Genomic DNA, 14,053 nt, shown 5'->3' with positions numbered 1-14,053 from the left:
AAAATAGTTATCGTTCCATTGTATAAGACCTTGATCAGACTACACTTAGACTATTGTTCTCAAATTTGTCCCCAGGATTTGATGGGGTTAAATTAACTGTGGAAAGAATACAGAGGTGGATAACAAAGGTAGTTTCAGGACTGTACAATGTTAGTTATGGGGATTGGCTGAGGGAGTGCGTACTGCAGAGTTTGGTAGATAGAAGAAGGAGAGGTGATATGATTGAGACTTTTAAACTGTTGAGAGGTAGTTACAGGATTGACACTGGGGGAGTTCATTTGCTTGGTGGAACAGAAGGAAGGAGCGATGACAAGGGGCCATCCGTGGAAGTTACGAAAGGAAGCTCTGAGCAAGAGGGTGAGGAGTGGTTTCTTTGCATGGAGGTGGTTGAACCGTGGAATGTATTGCCCAATAGACTGGTGAGAGCAAGAACGGTCAAGGTGACCGTTCTTGCTCTCACCTAGGCTTTGTGTTTCCTAGGAAGGATCTCCCGTGTTGAGTGTTTTGACTCCATGGAAGCTTGAATAATCTTCTTCTTTCACTATGCTCCCATGTTAAACGGGGTCGGCGCACTGATCTTTAACCTTCCTCTTCCAAATTCTCCGGTCCAGGGCGTCCTTCGGACTCCATCCTTTCTCCCTAAGATCCTCTGTCACCTTATCCCTCCACCTGATAGAGTGCCAGAGCTGGGTCTGCCTCTTTTCTTCCTTCCCTCCAACTCCATATACTCCACTCGTTTGCCAACATACTCCTCACCTTCCTCTCAACATGTCCGAACCACCTCAGCCTACTTTCTTGTATCTTCTTGCCAATTGGTCCCACCTTAACCGTCCCTGTGATGTAGTCATTCCTTATCCTGTCCTTCTTTGTCACACCACTCATCCATCTCAACATCTGCATCTCTGCTACCTCCATCTTCCTCTCCTGTGCCTTTGTTATAGGCCATGTCTCTGCGCCTCGCCGGCCTCACCACCATCTTATACAGCTTTCTTTTCCTCTTACAACTCACTCTCTTGTCACACAGAACCCCGCTCATCTTCCTCCAGTTCATCCAGCCGCATGTTATTTGGTGCTGTATTTCCTCATCCAGGTCACCATTCCTATCAACGACCGACCCAAGGTACTTGAATTTCTTCCCTGAAATTAGCGTTTCACCCTGAAGTTGTATGATCATATCCTTGTCACTCCCTGTTGACATATATTCAGTCTTCTCCCAGTTAATTTTCATGCCTCCTTCCTCCAATACCTTTCTTCACTCTTCCAGGGTATTTTCAAGCTTCTCTCGGGATGATTCGCATAGAACAATGTCGTCGGCAAATAGCATGCTCCATGGTGTCTCCTTCTTGACATCCTCCACTAGTACATCCATGACCAGGTCAAAGAGGTAGGGGCCCAGAACTGACCCTTGGTGTAGCCCTACGACAATGGGAACCCTTCTGTCATGCTGACACTAGACCTGACCTGAGTTTCTGTTCCCTCATACATCTCCTTCACCATCCTCACATACTTCTCCGACACCCCCTTCTTCCTCATACACCTCCATACCTCCTGCCTGGCCACTCTGTCATATGCCTTTTCCAGGTCTATAAACACCATGTGCAGCTCCACTTGCATCTCTCTATATTTCTCCATCAATCGCCTTAGTGCAAATATCGCATCCGTTGTCCCTCTTCCTGGTATAAATCCAAACTGCTCCTCACCAATTTTCGTTTCCTGCCGTAATCCTCCCTTCAATTACTCTTTCCCATATCTTCAATGTGTGTGACATCAGCTTGATCCCTCTATAGTTGCCACAGTCTTGAACATCTCCTCTTCCTTTGTAGATTGGGATGAGAATACTTTTCCTCCATTCCTCTGGTATCTTTTCCTGTTGGGCTATTTTTCTCATCAGATCCCATAACATATCCACGCCCTCACTGCCCAAACTTTTCCACACCTTCCCCAGGTATCTGGTCTGTCCCCACAGCCTTTCCATTCTTCATTTTTCTCAGTACTCAATCCACTTCCTCTCTACTTATGTCTTGCACCGGTCTCTCCATTGGGATGAGAATACTTTTCCTCCATTCCTCTGGTATCTTTTCCTGTTGGGCTATTTTCCTCATCAGATCCCATAACATATCCACGCCCTCACTGCCCAAACTTTTCCACACCTTCCCCAGGTATCTGGTCTGCCCCCGCAGCCTTTCCATTCTTCATTTTTCTCAGTACTCAATCCACTTCCTCTCTACTTATGTCTTGCACCGGTCTCTCGTTTGCCTCTCCATCCTCACACCTCTCTCTCGGATTCTCCTCATTTAGTAGTTTACGGAAATTTCTATCTTCCTCTGATTTTGTCCTCCTCTTGTAATACTACTCCTGAGGCATCCTTTATCTGCTTGACTAATGTTATGTCTTTCGAGGCCTTACCTGTGGCTTTCGCTATTCTCAACAACTGAGCTTCACCACCGTTTCTCTCCAGTTCTTCATAAACCTCATCAACTGCCCTTGCTTTCACCCTTGCCACAGCTCTCTTTGCATTTTTCTTCGCTAATCTATATGCCTCCTTGTCGGCTCTAGTTCCAGTCATGTCCCATTTTTTCTTTGCCTCTTTCTTTTCCTTGATCTCCAACTGCACTTCCTCATTCCACCACCATGCCTCCTTATCCTCAGGCAGTCCCTTTCCTGATGTTATACCAAGCACCTCTTCTCCAATTTTTCTAATATTCCGACTATTAACATCCCACCATTCTTCCACATCCTCTGGTAACTTCATTTCTTTCAATACCTTTTCTTTAAACTTATTCCTTGGGCCTTCCTCTTCCAATTTCCACCACTTTATTCTCCTCTGTATCCGCCACTTCCGTCTATTCTTCTTTTCCCCTTTTATATCACAGTCTACCACAACCAGTCTGTGCTGTGCCACTACACTTTCTCCATTAATCACTTTACAGTTTTTCACCTCCTTCAGATGTTTCCTACAGCACATAATATAGTCAATCTGACTCATTCTATCCCTGCTCTTATAGGTTATCAGATGCCCAACTCTCTTCTTGAACCACGTGTTAGCTATAGCCAGATTGAAGGCCACAGCATATTCTATGATTCTTTTACCTTCTTCATTTCTTTCACCACTACTCCAACCCCCATGTACCCTTTCTTTACCTCTTCGTCGCCTTCCTACATGCCCATTCAGATCTGTTCTGACGATCACTCTCTCACCATCAGGGATTCCCATTACTACTTGGTCAAGTTCTCTCCAGAATGTCTCTTTCTCCTCCTCATCACAACCTACTTGGGGCGTAGCCACACGCTATAGTAGCTACACTTCCTCCCATCTCAAGCTTAATGCTCATAATCCGATCATTCTTCTGGCACACCTCGCAGACTCCATCCTTCAGCTCCTTATCGATGATTCCATACCGATGATTCTGATTCCAACTCCGTTTCTTCCCTTCTCATTCACACCACTATAAAACAGTTTATATCCCTCGACCAGCTCCTTTGCTTTATTGCCCTTCCACCTTGTCTCCTGCATGCACAAGATCTTCAGCTTCCTTCTTCTCATCATGTCCACTATCTCCCTACTCTTCTCATTCATCGTACCCACATTCAGCAACCTGATTCTTACTTTACACACACACACACTCTCTTTCTGTTGGACTCGCTTCTTTAGCCGAGCCTGTCCTTGGTTCAGTAGCCCTAGTCCACCTCTCACAGTCCTCGGGCGACAGAACTGCGTGTCGCTTACGGGGTATGCCCTGGCTGTGGTCCTTTCTCTGTTATTCAACATTTCATCCTTGGTTTTGGCATGGTTTTTTTTATGGCCGAATGCCCTTCCTGACGCTAACCCTCCCCATTTATCCGGGCTTGGGACCAGCACCAAGAAGACTAATTTGCCCTCCCCAGTGGCTGTGTTGGAAGCTTGAATAATAATAATATAAAATAAATGGAAGAATAAGAATTGGAAGACTAAGAAAGAGATGTTATGAGACCAGAACAGGCCACCTGGCCTAAAATCCATGTTAGGAAGAAGAAGACTAATAAGAAAATATTTGAATATCATAATGTTGCAATGCAACCAATCACTTCATACAAATCATGCCAGAATCTCCATTAAAAACCCACTTTCATGTCCACTTCAGTAACATCTGTGGCATTAACACCAACATAAATGACATTTACCATCACTTACAGTCATCCAGACTACATCTTCTACTCTTGAAAGAAATCCAAATAGCATCTACATCCACTACTCTCCACCTCCAATGTTCAAATTGTACACTACACAGTTCCTTTACCTGCAAGGGCGACCCTTGTGCCTTTTTAAGATCAGACATTGTGTGTCAGAAGCTAATTTATAATCTTTGCTTTCAACTTCCTCTGATTTAAGATTTTCTTGCCCTATCTAGTAATATTCATCTGCTGCATTTACCATACTCCAAACTCTGAGAACTACTCAGACCTCTTCACATTCCTCTCGATAAAACTCGATCATCTGTCAGGCCATCCGAAAAGTAAGATCATCTTCCTAGGTGACCTCACCATCCATAATTTCAACTGATTCTCCTTTTACAACACCAAGCTGGATGAGAGGCAGAAATATTTCCCATAAGTAATGACCAATCACAGATTGGTCATCTACCTACAGGAATTCCTGACAACCCTCTTCATTTTGGATCTCTTTTTTTAATCAGTTTCTCCATCCAAATATTTCAGAGGTCACCTCCCATCTTGGCAACTCAGACCACAATCTTACAGAATGCCCTTCCTCAAGCTACTCCTGACCTCACATCCTCTGTGTGAAAATTGCTAAATAACTTGGACACTAAAAGTCTCCTGGTCCTGATAGCATTTCTCCATTTGTTTTCAGGCATTGTGCTACAGAACTAACATCCATCTTATATTGTCTCCACACTGTATTATACATAGCTGGTACTTCAGTATTACAGTTCTTGGAAGCAGTCTCATATTCATCCTAGTCTAAACAAATTGCCATCCTTTGATCCGTGCCCTACACCTTGCTCTGTAATTGGATTACTAGCTTCATCTCTGGTTGCTCACTGCTTGTCGTGGTTGATGGCTTCCTCTCTTTGAACTTCACCCCCATTGCAGAGTACCTCAGGGCTCTGTCCTATCACCTACCCTCATTCTCATGTACATGACCCATCTATTCTCAATCACCACTAATCCTATTCACAGCTTTGGATGATAGCACTCTCCATTCATTCTACTCATTTGATAAACCATGCAGTGCACAGATATCCCAAGCATCAAGATCATTTAAAACTAGTGCTCAATACTACGTAACACTACGTAATATCCTTCGATGGGGTGAGGCAATCTTGTCACATTCAGTATTACCAAAATACAGTCTTGCCTCTTCTCTCATAGAATCCCAGCTCACGTTTTCCTTATCCTCAGTAATACTCAAATCACCAGACTAGATCAGATCTCTCTCTCTCTCTGCTTGGACAAACATTCACCTTTTGCTTCTCCCAGCACAAACACATCTTAACAATAGCTTCTTCAGCATCCAAAAGACTCGGCATTCTCTTTTGTTCAAGATGTCATTTTGACATCTTGAACATTTTGATCTACAACTTCTCTAAAAATTCTTGACGCTGTCCAGAGGAGAGCAATTTGGCTCATAGATGATTCACTTCAACTTCTATTTCACAGAAGTAGTATTTCAGCTGTGTGTTTATTCTACAGGTACTTCAATGGTCATTGCTCCACTGAACTGACAACCACATTCCTTCACTTTCTGTTGCACCTAAGTTCCTGTTAATGCAAGAACAGCTACTGCCCAGCACCCTTTTACTGTGCAACTGCAAACACACCAAACCTGCTTTTCTTCTTTCTCTTTCATTCTATTTACCTCTATCCTCTGGAACAGCCCACCACAAACTTTCCAAACAACTAAAACCTGCAACTCTTCAAAAAATGTTAATGAACTTCTGACTCTTCTCATGTATGAGATAAAAAAAAAAAAAAAAAAGAGGAGGGGTGCCATATCTCAAAACAGGAAAGACACTAGTCGTGTGTTGTTGCTGGGGTTTATTTTTAGGTCCATTGTTGTTTAAATTGTATATTACTGATATTGGGGCAAGTTTAACTGGACATATGCAAATGCAAACCTAGGGAGAACAATGATGAGGCATTGCAGGCTTACGGGGAGGACTTGAATACATTGTATGAGTCAGCAAATAAGTGGAACTGTCAGTTCAGTGTTACAAGGTGTAAGGTTCTAAAATTTGGTAGACAGTGATGGGATGCCAAGTATACACTTGGTAAAATTTTGAAGGAGGTTGAGGGGACAAGTAATCTCGGAGTGGAGATGTGAAGTTATCACATCAGATTATGGCAATGATGAAGATGATCTTAATGTGCAGAAATAAAGAAGTTATGTTTCCAGTGCCTAAGGACTTGATCAGGTCTCATATGGATTATTGTGCACAGATTTGATCACCTGGTTTTCATGGTAATGAAGATATATTAGAAAGGGTCTAGAGAAAATTGGCTAAGATGGTAACTAGTCTTTGGAATTTGAGGTATGAGGACAGATTAAGGGAATGCAATTTGCAGAGCCTAAAGGTTTGTAAGGGATTGTTACTTTGCAATGTGGAAGAAATTTTCATTGAATATGAGATGTGGGTAGAACAAGAGGCTGTTTCTGGAAATTGTATAAGGAGAGTGTGAGAAAGGGAGTAAGGAGCAGTTGCTTTGCATGGAGAGTGGTTGGTGAGTAGATAGTATGATGAATGTAGATATGTTGAATGAGTTTAAAGTATACTTTGATGAGCTTTGTGTAATTCCCTTGATGAATCTTTTTACTCCATGACACTGGTGTTAATATCAAAACATGGGAAAGCTGCTACTCAGGCTAGTTTCACTTTTTATTGAGGCATCAATGGGAGCCAGGAAGATAAAGTTTAAATCGATGCAGTAGTTATATATATATTTAATTTAATTTTTTTTTTCCTACTTGTATTCTACAATAAATGTTTTCAAGAGTTGTTAAAATAATAAGAAATAGTCTTCAGAAATTATAAAATGAAATCAGTATCATTAAATCAGGATGTTATTTCTTTATAAAAATATTTTGAAAAAAAATTTGAGAAGATTCATTATTATTTATGAAAATTTTAGACATTTTTTGTTTCTTTTTCTTTTCCGAAAACATATTGGAATTGCCAGAAATGATAACTGTTCTGAACTGATTATATGTTTATCACGTTTACTTACAAGTGAAGAATTCAACCATGCAACTCTAGTGGATGCATCTTATGTTAGTTTTCATATTAGTGCTCAGTAAGTACTATGTTGTTTTGAAAGTTAATATCTGTAGTACAAATATATATAGTAATATCTTCAGTTATGCATTCTGCAATAATCTCACACATCTCAAAATTCACATAACCCAAGATTATATTTTTGAGCAGAATGAAACTGGATATAAAGAGGGAAAACACAATTAGTTTCATAATGAGACAACTTATTTGACTAATAAAATATAATAAAAATAAATGTATTTATCAATTTAGCATGATATGAAATTATAAAAATTTAATAGCAGAAAGAAGTAGAAAAAAATTAACAAGGAAGAAACAGTGAAGTAAATTGACACCAGACACTCACTGATTCATTCTCACTACGGGTGCTCATACATGCATTAACAGGGATTCCCCTCTGGGAAATTTCTGTTTTTTTCAGCATGAAAAAGAGGCAAGCTAGCCAGAAGCAGATACTCTGTTAACATACAGAATACACTGCCCCCCCCCTCATAGCCATAGTTGCTTTGACTGTAATTTATTAAATAACTATGGGTAGCATAAAGACTTCAAGGCATTCTTATTAATGAAGGTATCTAACATTGCTTGATGGGTGCAACATTGTTGTTTCTCTGTTTAAAAAAAAAAAAAAAAAAAAAAAAAATTGATACTGCACATGACTTGCAGAAAAACCCCACCTTACATTCAGTGTATGGAGAAGCATGCAGTGTAAATGGCAAAACAGTTAACAGCGAATTCAAATCTATACATTCTTGCTCCCTTGCAAAGGCCATTAAGTGCAACTTTTGCTGACCTATGCTTCCACCTCTCTCATCCAGGTGGTATTACTATGCACCTGAAGATAAAACTGACCTCCTGGCACCACTTTGCTCACTTCCTGCATAGGTGAGCAAAACAATCCTCCTACTATACCAGAAGTTGAGCACCATATGCCTGCTGTGGTTTTAGACAAAAATACATCAAAAGAATTCAAAAAAACTTAGATATTAAGAAGTCTTCTGATCTCAGTGACTTCTCTCTCTCTCTCTCTCTTCAGTTGTACTCAGATGGTACCTTGCACAATGCATGAAAGCCAACATTCATTCAACCAGTTCCAAAAAAGGTAGATAAAAAATCTGCCATCAAAATATTCTGTTAATATTTGTATCATATTCAAGGAAATGCAAAAATAGTTATCATATAACCATTGCTCGGTATCAGAGGTTGGCAATGTGTGGCTCTTTGAACATGTAACTTCAGCTCTTTAAATAATAAATTGCACGATAACTACGGTAATTAACTTTAATGAAAAGAAAGTACAGATATTTCAAACTGAAAATAACAGTACATCATCAATCAATGTGTAGAAACAAGCAATCAAAGGAACCTGATTACAAAGTACGTACAGCAGTCGGTGGTTTACCGATTAAAATCTGTTGCAACATGCTAGGAATTAGTATTAATAAATAATGTTATTAAAATCTATTTTTGATAGTTACATAAGATAAGAATCTCCCAAACTTTTTTTTTTTGGGGGGGGGGGGGGGGAATTGTTCCGATTCAGATTTGGCCAATGTAAAAGGGCTTCGCAACTTTCTTTGAAAAGGCGTTCATATTTAAACCTGCATCTATGGAGAAGATGAGCTTTATCCAACTGGATATCGTGTTTAGTGTGAATACTATGTTGTGCCAGACCAGACTTTTGAGGTTTCATGTATTCGATATAATATCGATTTTTTTATTATTATTATTAGAAACCTCCAGGGAATCCAAAGACTCATCGAGGGAGGCACCTGCCCTACAACTCTATCTCTACTCAATCACCAACTTACCTCAATTCCAACACTATCTACTGCCAACCACTACCACTAGTATCATTAATTCTTACTTTCTAAATTTTCTTACTTAATTCTTTCTACAGAGCAGCCTGTTTATCCAAGTATGTTAGATTATATTCACATGGTATCTGATAAATGCCAGCTAATGAGGTGCCAGTTTGTCTTTTGTAGATGGCACCAGATGAGAAATTTTGTTGATCAGAAAATATGTGGGAATAAGATGATACTTGCTGAATTAGGTTTTTGTTAAGCAGTTCTGTGGGTAGTTTTTGGTAATGAGAGCACAGTAATTAACTTTAATGAAAACAAAGTACAGATATTTTGTACTGAAAATAACAGTACATCATCAATCTGTTAATATTGATATCGTTTTTATATTATTATTGTCTTTATATTAATATAAAATATTAATATAAAGAGCTTATTAAAAATAAACAATTAATAACATGTTTCATGGGGTGCTTAAGGGTCAAAGCTGTATAACTGAGAGGAGACCTCCACATAGCCTTTAACGGAATGCGGAGAACCGACCAGGGCTTCTGACCTAATGTCCAATCCTCGCCACCTGTTGGGTATCAACAGGGTGCACCCGGTTGGGTATCTACTTGGATACTGAACGAACGAGGATGGGCTGGCAATTTGGGATTTAGCCGACCAAATTGTATTCTTATTGGTTAAACCAAAATAAAAAATGATGGTACAACATGACAGAATTTCATGCTGGCTGGGGCATCGCCCGGTTAAACAAGGCCCCCGTTGTTTTTACCAGGGAACCAGGGCGAACAGCGAAAAGTCAGCTACTGGAACAAATCTGGAAACAAACCCCAACTCAACATCACCAGAGTTAAAGATCGGTACTATCAACGTAAGAAGCCTGAATGGCAAAGAAATGGAGCTAGCTGAGGAATTAGATAAGTACCAGATCGACATAATAGGGGTGACTGAAACAAAAAAGACCAAAACTGGTGAGATCTTTCTGAGCAATAAATACAAAATGTTATATTCAGGCAATGACAATCAAGGAAAAGAAGGAGTAGCCATAGTATTCAACACAAAATACGAGGCTAATCTTCTTGAATTGCAGTCAATCTCAAGTAGAGTAATGTGGGCAAATATGAGAATGGGGAACTGGACAATGAGACTTATTTGTGCCTATGGTCCCACAGAAGGTTCTACTAAGGTAGAAGTGAAGGAGTATTTTGAGGCTTTAGAAAAAGCAACAGACACAATGAAAAATGAAAAGTTGGTCCTTGTTGGGATCTAAATAGCAGAGTAGGAAATGATTGTGAGACATACAAAAATATTTTGGGAAAATTTGGAGAAAAGAGCAAAGCTAATAATAATGGCAAATATCTGTTGGATTTCTGCTCAGGACATGGACTGGTTATTACTAACACCATGTTCCAACATAAAAATGTGCACAAATTCACATGGAGAGAAGAGGCTAGGAATAAGAAAAGTCTCATTGACTATGTTATTGTTGATAGTGATGTTTTCTCCCTGGTGCAGGACACCAGAGTGTACAGAGGATTTGAAATTGGAAGTGATCAGTATTTAGTCTTGAGCAGGATAAAATTGAATTTCATATTGAAAAGAAGAACATGTAAGAAATTTTTAAAAAGAATAAAAGTTGAGCAACTCTCAGATGTGAACTGTAGACTAAAATATACAAATATTATTCAAGAAAAAATGAAAGAGTTTGAGAACAGGAATCAAACCTTGGAGATTCAGTGGCAAACTCTGCAGAAAACATTGATTGATTCTGCCAGAGAGGCATGTGATGAGGTTGTCTGTAAGGATAAAAAAATCAGAACTCGCTGGTGGACACAGGAAGTTAAACAGGCAGTGAAGGAAAAGAAGAAAGCATATCAAAAGTTCCTGGAAAATAAGTCAGCTTGTGCTCTTAGAGAATATAGAGACAAATGCAAGAATGCTAAACACTGTGTAAAACTAGCTAAACAAGAGTCATGGGAGAACTTTGGCAAGAATATAGAAAATAAATATCAAGAAGGTGGCAAAATATTCTGGAGGTTGTTGAAGAAGCTTAAGAATGGAGGAAAGAGTGCTGTAAAAGGAATTAGAGATGATAAAGGTGACTTGAAAATGGGAGAAAAAGATATCCTTGAAGTATGGAGTAATTACTTTGAAAAACTGCTAAATGAAACAAGCAGTGATGACAGCACAGTGGTAAATAACACTGACCAGGCATGCAGTCAGGAATACATATCCATACTAGAAGTAGAAAAAGCCATCAAAGGCTTGAAATGTGGAAAGGCAGCAGGAGTAGATGATATTCGACCAGAAATGCTGAAGTATGGTGGTATAAGAGTCTTACAGTGGCTACACTGCATAGTTCAGAAAGCCTGGACAGAGGGACGAATTCCCGATGATTGGAGTAGAGCTCTCATAGTACCCATATATAAAAAGGAAAATAAAACTGCATGTGAGAATTACAGAGGTATTTCCCTAGTGAGTGTTCCTGGCAAGATCTATGCAAGTATACTTGAGAAACGGTTGAGAAGAATTGTGGAAGAAAAGCTTGGTGAAGAACAAGCTGGATTCAGGCCAAATAGAGGCTGTGAGGATCAGATCTTCACTTTACGACAAATAGTCGAGAAAGCATGGGAATATAACAAAGATCTGTATTTAAGTTTTGTCGATCTGGAAAAGGCATATGACAAGGTGCCAAGAGAGAAGCTATTCAATACGCTTCAGTTATATGGTGTCAATGGGGCATTATATCAAGCAATACTTAGTCTTTATTTGAGTTGTAAGTCAGCAGTTAGAATTGAAGGAAGTTCAGGAAGATGGTTTAATGTTAAATCTGGTGTGAGACAAGGATGTACATTATCCCCTCTGTTATTCATTATCTATATGGATCACATTATGAAGGAAAGTGGTATTAAACATGATATCAAAATTGGAGATGTTAATGTCAGCTCTTTGCTTTATGCAGATGATGTTATACTTCTAAATAAATCTGCTACAAGTCTGCAAGATTCTCTGACTAAATTGAATAGCTGTTGTAATAGATATGGTATGAAGGTCAGCAATAAAAAGACAAAGACAATGAAAATAGGCAGAATCATTGAAAATGTCAACTGTGTTGTTAATGGAGAACCTGTGGAACAAGTAAAACATTTCAGCTATTTAGGCACGATTTTTACTGAAGATGGTAAATTAAATATAGAAATAGACAACAGAATCAGCAAAGCTGGTATGGTGTGAAGTCAATTGAATAAATTCATATGGAATAAGAGAGAAATCAGTCGGAACACTAAATTAGCTGTGTACAAGACAGTGTTCAAACCGGTTTTAACTTATGGATCTGAGAGCTGGGTCAGAAGTAAAACACTTGACCAAAGACTAGAGACCACAGATATGAGAGTCCTGAGAAAGATTATAGGCATGAACAGATGGCATCAATGGCAATATTATATTAAAAACGAGGATATTAGGAAAGAACTTGACATTATCAGCATCCAGGAATGCGTTAGCAGAGCTAATCTTAGGTGGTATGGTCACTTAAACAGAATGGGCGAGGAAAGATTAGCGAAACAAGTGTTCTCTGCCAGGTTGGCAGCAAAACGACCAAGAGGAAGACCAAGATATAGGTGGATTGATACGGTACAAAATGCTTTAGACGATAGAAATATAAGATCTGATAATGTTGGAGTCTTGACAAGTAACAGACTGATTTGGAGGAAAATTGTAGATAGGAAATTAATAATGATGTAATTTTTTTCATGTAGTACTATCATATCCTGTACACCCCTTGAGGGTACATGGCAGGAATTTGATGATGATGATGATAATGGTGAGAGGGTTGGGGATGAATCGATGAGAACAAGATATCTTCCAGGTGGTTAAAAGAATAGTTTGCCAAAGATGGAGACATAGGGCTACCCATGGCAGTACCTTCAACTTTTCTATAGATCTTGTTTTTCAAGCTGAAATATCCTGATTCTATATGAAATTCAAAAATCTTTGTAATATCAGGAGGGTAATCATCATATAGTAAATTAGCAGCGTCAGATAATGGAATATTGGTAAGGAGGTAAACAATGTCAAAACTGACTAACAAATCTGACTTTTGTATTTGAATATCCTTGATTTTCTCAAGAAAATGTGCAGAATTATTGATGAATGAGCTGGATTTTCCAGTATGGACAGTTAATAAACATGACAGAAATGTAGCAATTCTATAGGTGGGAGAGTCGATACAATTCACGATTAGGCTTACTGGATAACCTTCTTTACGAATTTTTGAGATGCCATATAAATGAGGAGTTCTTCCAAAATGAGTGTGCAACTTTTCCACAGTATTTTGATCCTAGCTAACAATTTATCAAGCAGCTTATTTAATTGTTTAATTTGCATTTTTGTAGGGTTATAATTAATTTTTTGATAGGTGGAGGTATCCTGTAAAAGCCAGTCCATTTTTCTCTCATAGTCAGCCTTATCCATTACTGCTGGGTAGCTCTCTATCTCTACCTTTGGCAAACTATTTTTTGAACCATCTAGAAGGTACCTTATTCTCACCCATTCATCCCCAACCCTCTCATTGGTTTCGTTATGTTGATGATGCCTTTGCTGTTTGGCCTCATTCTGAAAATGAACTTACCACCTTCCTACAACAGATCAATGGCCGTCATCCATGCATACAATTCATCATGAAAAAAGAAAAGGCTGGTAGTTTACCATTCTTGGACATCCTTCTTATGCACACAGCCTCCAGTAATTTATCAACCAGTGCTTATCGAAAACCTACCTTTACTTGCAGATACATTCATGAAAAGTCTGCTCATCACAACTCTTATAAAAATTGGTGTTATCATTCGTTAATTAATAGAGCACATAAGGTGTGCTTCTCTCCCTCAAGCTTACAACAAGAACTTCTCACTATCAAAACATTAATGGAATTTAATGGTTACATCCCTAATCAAATCCAGCAGATAATTAACT

The 14,053-nt window shown here is 39.1% G+C and overlaps 1 protein-coding gene across 5 annotated transcripts in view; it reads left to right on the top strand.

Moving 5' to 3' along the window:
• The window catches only part of LOC150107090 (uncharacterized), a 277,723-nt gene that overhangs the window by 95,813 nt on the left and 167,857 nt on the right, over nucleotides 1-14,053 (top strand). For 4 of the 5 annotated variants that reach the window (XR_016548230.1, XR_016548229.1, XM_090391628.1 and 1 more), the window contains exon 6: nucleotides 7,177-7,290. Coding sequence is in view for 3 of the 5 variants with exons in the window: in XM_090391628.1 (XP_090247754.1) it covers nucleotides 7,177-7,290 (114 nt within the window). In the remaining 2 variants the exon portion in view is untranslated. The remainder of the gene's footprint in view (nucleotides 1-7,176; nucleotides 7,291-14,053) is intronic. The other variant, XM_090391629.1, reaches the window with a different exon arrangement.

Source organism: Typopeltis vanoorti, chromosome 4 (assembly GCF_054136105.1).
Source record: "Typopeltis vanoorti isolate ZY-2024b chromosome 4, IOZ_Tvanoo_1.0, whole genome shotgun sequence".
Lineage (NCBI taxonomy): Eukaryota > Metazoa > Arthropoda > Arachnida > Uropygi > Thelyphonidae > Typopeltis > Typopeltis vanoorti.
Note: the sequence above shows the minus strand (reverse complement) of the source record. Positions and strands in the feature narration are given on the sequence as shown.